This window comes from Lathyrus oleraceus, chromosome 4 (assembly GCF_024323335.1).
Source record: "Lathyrus oleraceus cultivar Zhongwan6 chromosome 4, CAAS_Psat_ZW6_1.0, whole genome shotgun sequence".
NCBI lineage: Eukaryota > Viridiplantae > Streptophyta > Magnoliopsida > Fabales > Fabaceae > Lathyrus > Lathyrus oleraceus.
The window spans coordinates 159,368,583-159,380,267 of NC_066582.1; the positions used below are offsets into that span (position 1 = coordinate 159,368,583).

The 11,685-nt window shown below is 38.2% G+C and overlaps 1 protein-coding gene and 1 non-coding gene across 2 annotated transcripts; one reads left to right on the forward strand and one right to left on the reverse strand.

The window, feature by feature from the left end:
• Positions 1-7,590: 7,590 nt before the first annotated feature.
• On the reverse strand, positions 7,591-7,697 carry LOC127077550 (small nucleolar RNA R71). The gene has a single exon (XR_007787347.1). It is a non-coding gene; the product is annotated as a small nucleolar RNA R71 (small nucleolar RNA).
• Positions 7,698-8,809: 1,112 nt separating this feature from the next.
• LOC127136504 (uncharacterized) lies at positions 8,810-9,451 on the forward strand. The gene is made up of 2 exons (XM_051063051.1): positions 8,810-9,122; positions 9,225-9,451. The coding sequence occupies exons 1-2, from the start codon at positions 8,810-8,812 to the stop codon at positions 9,449-9,451; spliced, it is 540 nt and encodes a 179-aa protein (XP_050919008.1).
• The last annotated feature ends 2,234 nt before the right edge of the window (positions 9,452-11,685 follow it).

The following is an 11,685-nucleotide window of genomic DNA, read 5'->3' on the forward strand; positions in this document are numbered from 1 at the left end:
TAAAATGTTAGATTGGAAATGTGAAATTTGTCGAACGATAGAATACTGAAGGTCGAAGTATACCTGTTGAACCTCTGGATCAGAGGCATTGCTCCCAATACGCTCCAGCTCTGCAGCACTAGAAGGTTTGGATGGGGTTTTCTTGGGAAGAGGAGGGAGAGTGGTGGTTTCGACACCCTGTTGTTGATGTGGTTGGAAAGGGGCAACTGTGGCCTTATTTTTCTTCTGTTTTTTCTTGAGTGGAGTAGGAGTATCCTCTTCATCATCTTCGACAAGAATGACATTAGCAGGAGGGGTTTTTCTTTTCTTGGGTGTCAAGGGAGGCTTGCCACTACCCTGAAGAAAGAAAATCATAAATAATTAGCAAAACATTCAAAAGAGGTAGAGAAGTTATTTGATGTAATACCTTTGAACCTTTCTTCGTTTTTTCTGGAGCGGCACCAGAAGGTACTCCCTGGCTCGAAGAGGTAGTTGGCTTGGAAGCAGTAGTAGAACTAGCCTTCGCCACAAGTTTTTCTTTCTTCACCACCTTCCTTTTGACAGCTAAAGAAGGATGTGAGTTAGTCGAAACATGCAAATGGTTAAAAGACTGGTAAGAAACGAAAAGAAGTTGTAAAACTAAGAAATCCAAACATTCCACACCTTCACATGTCGGAGAAGTAATTCTCACTGCAGATAAATCGAAGTGAAGGAAGCCTTTGAAACTGTCTAAGGTATGTTTGGTAGCAACTACTCTTCAGGCTTTTGTTGGTCATTTTTTAGTATGTTAAAAATGTTCCCACACGTGAACCAGTAAGGGTAAGGGGGAAAATGACAAAGCAAAATCTGCACTGGGTAACTTTGGGAATTTGGGTGGTTCGCACTCAAAAGCCAAGTCATATTTCAATTCAGGTTTTACAGTTTTGAGAGATTTTCTTTTGGCAATTTGCTTTTCAAATTTTTCTTTTAAAATTGGGGCTGCATAACCAACAGTGGCAACGATGTTCGTTGGGTCATAGACAGTTTCAAAGTATTTTTGGAATGCTTGGATTTCTGCAGAATGAGTAAGCTTACCCTTGGGGACATTTTCCTGCAAAGATGAAAAAGCCTTCTTGGAATAGAAATCTGTCCACCAAGTGGCGAAACCATTGGTGGAATAGAACGATGGTTGGAAGGCTATTAATTGGAATTCGGCAAAATTAGCATGGAATTCTTTGTGGACGGCAATATCTCTAGCGCTCCATTCAGTCCCTGCGCAACAGATCTCGTGCTTTCGTTTGAATAAAGAGAAAGGGATAAGTTGACACAACCCAAATTGTCGAGAGACAAAATTAGGCTGATAAGCCAACAGACACACGTGACTCTTCACTGGTAGAATCCTAGAAACAAGTAGCCTTGGAAGGAGAAAGGCACGCCATATCTCTTCAATCTCTGTGTTGGCATCTTTCATAACGTCTTCGAGCGAGGCAGTAAACCAGGAAGGACCATGCGTTCGACTGGCAAAAGGAGCCATCGAAGGAAGGAAATGATGACGCTTCGAGAGCATCAAAGTGTATTTGGTGAGGGAAGTTTGTAAGTTATCGACATCATCAGCTGGAGTCAGTCGAAGGAGTCTGATGCCCTCAATGCTTCGATTCATTATCTTTGGGGCATTTTCTTCGACGTTTCCTCGTGTTGGCAAAGCCACAATTGAAGAAGCCAATAAGGCCCAGATAGTAATAGATTGGTGCCAGCTTCGTATTCCTTTAGCTTAGCACTAGCTGATCCTAGACTTTCGTACAAACTAGCCAACAAGAGTTCACTCAAACACACTCTTCGACCAACATGCAATTGGTTAGCGAGCGTTAGAAATCTCTTAGCAACTTGTAGAGATTTGCAGCAAAAGAAGAATTTGAGCAACCATAGACCTAAGAATGCTATGTGTTATATATCAGAAACTTCTTCACCATCAGCATGATATATATTAATATAAGTACTGAATGAAGCGTTCTTAACATTGAAATCAATCAAGTTTTCACAGTCTTGGTAAGGGTCGAAGGTTTCTCCTATCGGAGGAAGTCCAGCAATGACAGCTACATCAAAAAGTGTGGGAGTCATCATTCCACAAGGAAGATGAAAGGTGTTATAGGTACTATCCCAAAAATATAGGCTAGAGAGTAATAAAGGCTGACAATAACTAAATCTAAGCTTCGACATCTGGATTAGGTCAAAAATATCCAATTCTTTCCAAAGTGAGGCTTTCTTCTTCTCAACTTTTGTTAACCAAGAAAGATAGGATTTATCTAGGGTTGGACAAGACCGAAAAGGTCTGAAACTATCAGTAATAAAGTCCAGTTGAAAAGCTTCTCTCTGGTTTAGATCCTCATTGTCTTTAGAAGAAAGGGTTTTGTTGGCTATGGGTTTAGTAGTATGATGACAAGGAAAAAAGTGAGCACACTTCTCTAAATGTTCGTCAGATACTAATGGGCCTAGAAACCCTAAAGCATTTCCAGAAAGAAGAGAAGGAACCATTACCTGAGAAGCGAAAATTGCTTTCTGTTCTTTCAAGAGTTTTGGAGAAGTGATGTATTCTCGGTCCCCAACAATGATGGTTGTGCTGGTTGGAATGTTCTGGGAAATGGAACTCTTTGAAGATCCAGAACCTTTGATGTTCTTTGACTGTTTTTGTTGCTTATCAAAAGACATTGTAGTAGACTTTGGAGATTTTGAAGGATTGGGGTTTAAGTAAGAAGAAGCGTTTTTCAGAAAGGTTGAAGAAGATGAATTTAGAGAAAAAACTGGAGATTTTCGTGAAAAGAGAGAGAGAAATGACAAATGTGCTTTTATAATGCCGAACCTGTGAGGCTGACTGGTCACGCTTTACTAGGATAGTGGGCCACGTGGAAGTTTTTCTGAGAAAAGTGGACAGGGAATACTATTCATTTTCTTGGAAGTTGAAACTCATGATGTCATATAACTGCGCACACGTTCTGATGAGACGTTTTGAAAAAGTTAATCATGATTAACTGACAAACGTGGACTTTTAAGACTATGAAAGGTCTCTGGTCGAAATCTGGTAAATGCAAAAAATGTCCATTTCTACAGTAATTCGAAATAGACATTTCTTGGGGGCAATTTGTTAGCTGGGGATTTCGACAGACAGTTAAAAGGTCTTTGGAGATAGTAAGTCTTGAGAATAAGCAAGAAATGACTGTAGCGAAGCTGTTTTAATTCTCTTTGTGGGTAAGCGATTATTTGCAGTCGAAACCTGGAACTTAGAAGATTTTTTGGGTTTTTATAAAGCTCTCTTCGACATAGGTGTTTACAGAGTCGAGACTTCAAGCGAAGTATTTGAAATTTAAAACAGAGCCGTTTCGTCAGATCAACACGTGGAAACATCTAAGATATGCAACGCTTGGGAACGGCGAACGTGGCAGTCATACATGTAAAGGCCGTTAGGGTCGAATTACTATAAATAGGGATCTTAGTTTTAGATTCAAGGGGTGTTCAAAACAAATATACATAAATTCACAAAATACACTCGAAGTACCAGAGCGAGAGAAAAGAGTTTTACGCTGAAAATGTATATATGAAGAGCACCATAAGTTTCGTTCATGTTATGTTTTCATACCAATTGTTTAAATCAAAGTATTTCTACTGCCTTTATCCGTCAAATTGCCCTTACTTTTCAGTAGTTTATCATTACTTTTCATTTCTGCATTTACATTCCGCCAGAATCTTCATTTCCAGTACTTTCTTAAAACATAGAGCATTTACTCTTAGTCATTTATCTTTACCTTTCCTAAGCCTTTTAACTATCTTTAAAACCTTTTAATACCAAGTTATCGTTATTTACTTTGTTCATAAAGTCACAAGTTTCACTTAGAATTGTTGTCTAAACACTTTTTGTCATTCACAAATTAGAAACAAACGTAACTATGAGTCAAATAACAGTAATAACAATTCTTAAGACACATGTCCTAGGATCAATCTAGTCGATCCTGCGAGTTACCAAAAATATACAAATTTGGAAGACTAGCGGTTGTTTATCAGAAATCACTGGTAAACAAGTTGTTATCCGATATCATTGAAGTGTTGGAAGCCTTGCAAAAAAGGAGCGAAATAGGAGCTAAAAAGGAGTAAAAGAGCAAATTTTATGCATTTTGTCCAGATGGAGTTTGCCATCTAGAAGATGGAATTTTCCATTCATGCTGCTGTCACTTCATTTAAAATATGGAAGGAATGACATTCGCCATTCCCCTAATGGCATTCTCCATTATCACGCAGTAACAGAACTGCGCTAGTGGGCAATTATGGACCATTTTTTATCGTCTATTTCCCCTCAATTCTCCATGCACAATCCAAGGGAGTTATCAGGTCTCAAAACCTCTATAAATAGAATTGTGGGAGACTTTTTAAGGTATCCAAGTTGTGCGGAAGCTCTGCTGAATCGAGTTTTTAAAATTAAGCATCAATTACCTGTAAGAGTGACAATAACTCACATCGAGGGATTGCCACACCTGTTCTAGTTTTATTTTGTTTTCATCTTCATTGTACTCTTGGATCAAAGAACAAGCCTGCCGTTATTTTATTTTCAAGTTAATTCAAGTTCAAGTTCAAGTTAATTCAAGTTTTATTTTACGCAATTTCAAGTTCTTTTTAGTGCTTTTGATATTTTCATGTTTTACTGTTTCAATTACTTGTATGCCATGTTGCTCTTAATTTCAAATGTTTTAATTATGTTGTTTTTTCAAATAATATCATGTCTTGCTAATTTATTTTGAGTCTGCGTATGAGGACCGTCGTTATCGACGGGACTCGGTAGAAATAATAGGTGCAAATTTATGATTTAACTGTGTTATGGCTTTAGCTTCCAATTGTATGTTTTACTGTTTTGGCACGAGAGTGTGAGACAAGTTAAGGTTCTATCCGATAGTGTGAGAGTGTTATGAGGGAACCAGATAGTGGAAACTAGGCATCGATCCTAAGAACAACAAGAACACTTTAGGCATCGTTTAGGATCTCATTTACATTCAAAATACGCTTTCTAATTAGAACGGGCGAGCGAGAGCAAAATCATGTGGTTAGGAGGCGTGATCTTTGTCAATAGCGTGAGAGTGTGAGACGGGACGTTTAAGTCGGTACTTTCTACATAACACAATAGAATCATATTTAGTTCCCAATTCTACCTAATCCTTTAGGTACACGGAATCCATATTCAGACTTGTTTGTCATCATAACTTTTAAACCGTTGGAAATTAGTACTTTCGTTTCCGTTCGTAACCTTATACCTTTTAGCCTTAGCTTTGCACTACAACAATAGATAACATTAGTTTGACCATTAGTCTCTGTGGGTTCGATAATCTTTTAAAACTACATGATAGGATGTGCACTTGCAGTCATAATCCGGCCGACACACACATCATGATCAAGTTTTTGGCGCCGTTGACGGGGACTAATTTAGTCAATATTGTGACTCCTTTGTTGCGCATTATAGACTAAGGCAACAAATTTTCTTTCTTTCTCTTTGTCGATTGTATGCCGACACTCGCTCTCAGAGCAAGGAGTTAGAGCAACCAATCGACGATATCGAGCGTTATATTAATTTAAGACGCCGAATCAACAGATTTCGTATTAAATACGATCTTCCAGATTCTATTATCCCAATTTTAGACCACAAAATCATCCTTTGAAGTATTATGTGAAGGAGAATTTCCATCTGAGGCGCAACGGAATTTAAAAATTTCTCCACTTAGTGATCCTTACGAATGGGCATGATCAGTGATAGAATCGTTACCTCTTATGGCGATTCAAACCTTTGGTGCAGATCTCTTGTAACGATCAAAACCTTGGATACAAATCCACAGAGCGATCACGAACGTTGAACGATGACAACGTCTCTACTCAGTCCACACGAACGGGTTCCTTCAATCTCAGTGCTAGCTGGTACGAATGAAGGCTTTGAGTGAGAGAGAGAGGGAAACGAAATTCCAAGTCTTCACTTGTGTCTCAGTCTGAGTGACAATGCTTCTACCCAAGGGTTCTATTTATAGAACCACATGTGTGGGCTTCAAGCTAAAAAGCCCACTTAAGTGTATTTTGGCCCATATCTTATAATATGCCCAAAATCACTTAAGCGTGTGGTACCTTACCATATTTCGTATTCCACTTAAGTGCACCGTACCTTACGGTGTTCCTTAGTTACTCTATTTCTCATCAATCCGTCCTTTGTGTGTGACCCTGTAGGTTTTCGCGATGTTGGCAATTATATTAAATCACGCATTTAACATAATAAACAGTGAGCGGTATCTAGCAACACATCACTGCTACCCAAGACACGAAAATGTCATGTGATCTGACAAAACCTCCTGTGATAATAATTATGTGTATAATTACCCTTTTGCCCTTATGTCTATATTGAACACAAGGTATAGACCGTGCCATCCTTGTCAAGTTTAATATTGGGCCCATAGACATTTATCCTGTTACGCAGGATGGGCAAATTCCATCTAGGTCACTCATGTCCCTCAACATGCTTCGTGGAGTACCCATCAACTGTCTTTATGGTTATTCAGTTACGGACAACATTGGATCAGCAATAAAGCACTCGACTCTACATCTAGGATCCATAGTGGTTTTAGGTCGAAGACTGGTATACACCATTATCACCATGAGAATAACTTATGACACTTTGCATAACTTTCTATATAGTATTCTCATAGCGGGTCAATCCGGTATAAATATTACTCTTAATATTCATACCTATGTTTAAGACTTGATAACTCTTTATCCATGATCCATGAGATGTGATCATCAGTCTACAAACATAATAGTCTTAATGCTTTAATGTTATCCCACTTCACAATAAAGCTCAACTACGGATACTTTAAGAATAGTGTCCTTATGTTTAATGTGATCTCATGATTAAGTCATACTTGATACATTAAAAGGACTAGCTATTCTAGGGACTTTATTAATCAAACATAATAAAGAAAAAGCCTTTTATTAATTAATAAATAATTCGATACAAGTACCAAAAGTATTGGCCTCTAGGGCTTACACCAACACTCAATCATCAATTCATCAAGATATGAGTTGTGGACTTGAGAAGTTGATCAGTCAATTCATCTAACTATTTTGAAATGCACTGAGACCTGACTTTTTATGTGTTGGTAAACGGACTAGCGATTCTAGGAACTTTATTAATCAAACATAATAAAGAAAAAGCCTTAAATAATTTGATACAAGTACCAAAAGTATTGGCCTCTAGGGCTTACACCAACATTATGATGTTCCATCACGAGCAGAACCACATAACAAAATTGCCGCCCCTTCCATCAATCGGAATGATTTCGAGTTGAAACCTTCACTATTATTAGTCGTTCAACAAAACCAATTTTTAGGTAGTTCTACAGACGACCCTAACTTACATTTATCAGTGTTTTTGCAGTACACAGACACAACGAAAGCAAATGGTGTCAGTCAAGAAGCGATTAGATTACGTCTTTTACCTTTTTCCTTAAGAGATAGAGCTAGAGCTTGGCTCCAGTCTCTACCTTCACACTCTGTAACCACATGGGACGAGTTGAAGAGAGTCTTCTTAGCCTGATATTTTCCACCAAGAAAGCATCTATGCTAAGAGCTCAAATCAACGGATTTAAGCAAAAAGATATTGAATATCTTTTCGATGCTTGTGAAAGATACAAGGACATGATGCGACTTTGTCCATACCATGGACTTGAAGAATGGATGATTATCCATACTTTCTATAATGGTTTGTTGTATAACACTAAGATGAACTTAAGCGCTGCCGTCGGCGGTGCTCTAATGGACAAACCTTATGATGAAGCTTATGAACTCATAGAGAACATGGCCCAAAATCATTTCCAATGGGGAGGAGAACGTGCTGCTGTAGAAAAACCAACTCAAAAAAGTGGAATGTATGAATTTAATGGCATAGACCGCATCAATGCTAAAGTGGATGCGCTTACTCAAAAGATTGAAAGCTTGACCATAACAAGAGCAACTACTGTAGCTACATAACACCAAACTGTGAATTATGTGGAACCCCTAGGCACACTAATGCTGATTGTCAACTATTGGCTGGTGTTCTCACCAACCAAGTAAGCTATGCCCAAGGAAACCCATATTCAAACACTTACAATACTGGTTGGAGGAACCATCCTAAATTTTCCTATAAAAGTAACAATGCTTTATTTCCACCAAACCCAACACCTGCTATTCCACCTGGCTATCAGAAAGGAGCCCTTGTTTCTCCACAAGCACCTAGAAAGTCAAATATGGAGATCATGATGGAAAACTTTATAAATACCCAAGCTCAATAAAATAAAGAATTTGCAAATCAAAACGCTCATACGGTGAACTGATGAAACAATTGTCAAATAAGTTTGATGCTATGGCTACCCATAACAAAATGTTAGAAACCCAGATCTCCCAAGTAGCCTAACAACAAGCCGCAATAGCAGCCCCAGCTAGAGCATTTCCTGGTCAACCTCAACCAAACCCAAAAGGCCATGCTAACGCTATCACACTTCAGAGTGGAACAGAACTAGATGAACCAACTGACCCCAGAATCCAAAACCCTACCATGTATCAAAATTATGGTAAGGGATCCGAAAAAGTAAACAAACCAACCAATGATATAAAAGAAGAAGAAAGTGGAGAGGCAACAAATAAAGAACCACCTTATGTGCCTCCACCACCATACAAACCACCTGTACCCTATCCCCAAAGACTTGTTAAATCCAAAAAAGAAGGACAATTCAAGAAATTCGTGGAACTTCTTAAGCAGCTTAACATAACCATACCATTCACATAAGCCATTACTCAAATGCCTTCGTACGCTAAATTCCTTAAAGAGATTCTATCAAACAAGAAAAAACTTGAGGACGATGAAACCGTTATACTTACTGTAGAATGCAATGCTATCATTCAAAATAGCATACCTCATAAACTGAAAGACCCTGGTAGTTTTTCCATACCATGTGTAATCGGAACGTTTATCATAGACAAAGCTCTATGTGATTTAGGAGCCAGTGTTAGTTTAATGCCCTTATCCACATGCGAAAAACTCAATTTGGGAGAATTAAGACCAACGAAGATATCTCTACAACTAGCTGACCGTTCTGTTAAATTTCCCGTAGGTATGCTAGAGAACATTCCCGTTTGTATATGACAATTCTATATTCCTACCAAATTTGTGATAATGGATATAAAGAAGGATTCCCACATCCCTATTATTTTAGGAAGACCCTTTTTAGCCACAGCCGGAGCCATTATAGATGTGAAGAAAGGAAAGCTGACATTCAAACTAGGAGATGAAAAAGTTGAATTTCTCTTAGCTAAATTCCTACAAGCACCAGTTATAGATGACTCATGTTGTCTCTTAGACGAATGTGTGAAAGAAATGGAGAAGGAACCATTTAAGTATACTGAAGTACTGAAGATTCCAACACCTCTTATTCGAAGATGATAATTGGCATGAGCCATACGTAGATGACAGTCTGAGAGAATGTCTAGCACTAACCGCAAATCCAATACGATATCCCGAGAAACCTTAACTAGAACTTAAAACACTACCCAAAGATATAAGGTATGAATTCCTAGATACCGAGCTTGAAAGACCAGTTATAGTCAACGCTGACTTAGGACAGATAGAAATCGAAAAATTACTCCATGTCCTAAGAAAATATCCAACAGCTTTAGGCTATAACATCTCCGACTTAAAAGTAATAAGCCCCTCTATATGTATGCATCACATTATGCTAGAGGAGGACTGTAAAACCTGTAGAGAGCATCAGAGAAGAGTAAATCCCGTCTTGAGTGATGTAGGTCAAAAATATATTAGAAGCATGAATCATATACCCGATATCTGACAGTAACTGGGTCAGCCCGATACATGTCGTTCCAAAGAAGGGAGGTGTTACTGTTGTTAGTAATGAGAAGGGAGAATACATTGCAAAAAGAACTCAAACTGGATGGAGAATATGCATAGACTATAGAAAACTAAATAAAGCCACTCGTAACGATCACTTTCCATTACCTTTCATTGATCAATGCTTGAACGACTAGCTAAACATTCTCACTTCTGCTATTTAGACGGATACTCAGGATTTTTTCAAATTCCTATCCATCCTGATGAACAAGAAAAAACTACTTTCACATGCCCTTATGGTACATTTGCCTATCGACGAATGCCGTTTGGAATGTGTAATGCGCCTACAACATTTCAGAGATGCATGATGTCGATCTTTGTTGATTTTATAAACGACATGATGGAAGTGTTTATGGATGACTTCTCTGTTTGTGAGCAAAGCTTCGAAGGATGTCTTTCGAACATAGAAATGGTACTTGAGAGATGCGTTAAGCTCAATCTTGTATTAAATTGGGAAAATACCATTTCATGGTCCGACAAGGAATTGTACTTTGGCATGTCATATCCAATCGAGGGATTGAGGTGGATAAAGAGAAAATCGAAATTATAGAACATCTTCAACCTCTGAAAACCGTTAGAGAAGTTTGCAGTTTATTAGGACACGTCGGTTTCTACCAACGATTCATTAAGGATTTCTCTAAGATAACAAAACCGCTAACAGGCTTACTAATGAAAGACGCTGAACTCATATTCGACGGAAAGTGCTTAAAAGCGTTTGAACATCTAAAAAAGGCTCTTATTACTGCACCCATTATGAAACCATCTGATTGGAGTAAGCCATTCGAGATAATGTGTGACGCTAGTGATCACGTTGTTGGCGCAGTCTTAGGACAAAGAGAAGATAAAAATCTCCATACTATTTATTATGCAAGTAGAACCTTAGACGACGCACAGATGAACTACGTCACCACATAAAAATAACTCCTAGCCGTTGTGTTCACTTTAGATAAATTTTGTTCCTACTTAGTGGGAGCAAAAATAATTGTCTATACCGACCACGTCGTAATTAGGTACCTGTTAAGTAAGAAGGATGCTAAACCGAGACTTTTAAGATGGATCCTACTCTTACAAGAATTCGATCTAGAGATAAAAGATAAGAAAGGCAATGAGAATGTAGTAGCAGATCATCTATCTAGGATTGAGGATCTAAAACCCAAACATGTGCCCATCAATGATGATTTCCCATAGGATCGACTTATGGCTCAATTAGAAATAAAAAACGAAATAATCGAAAGCTCTTTAATATATAATGATGCAGGAACTAATGAAGTTATGGAATCTATTCATACCAAGACCATACTGCCATGGTATGCTGACTTTGTCAACTACCTAGCTGCTAAAGTGCTTCCACCAGACCTAACATACCAACAAAGAGAAGAAATTTTTCCACGATCTTAAACATTATTATTGGGAGGCCACGCAAGAACCTCTAAGACTTGTGTGAAAATCTTATAATCTGGCCTCTTTTGGCCTAATATGTGGAAAGATATTCACATCCCGATTAAAAATTGCGACTGGTTCCAACACACCAGCAACATCTCTAGACACGATGAGATGCCACTAAAAGGTATCTTAGTGTTACAAGTCTTTGATGTTTGGGTTATAGATTTTATGGCTCCTTTCCCATATTCTTTTGGTAATAAATACATACTCGTTGTTGTTGATTACGTATCAAAATGGATCGAGGCAGTAACCTCTCCCACTAACGATGCACGAGTAGTGATTAAACTTTTCAAGAATAAAATCTTCCCTAGATTTGGTGTACCAAGACT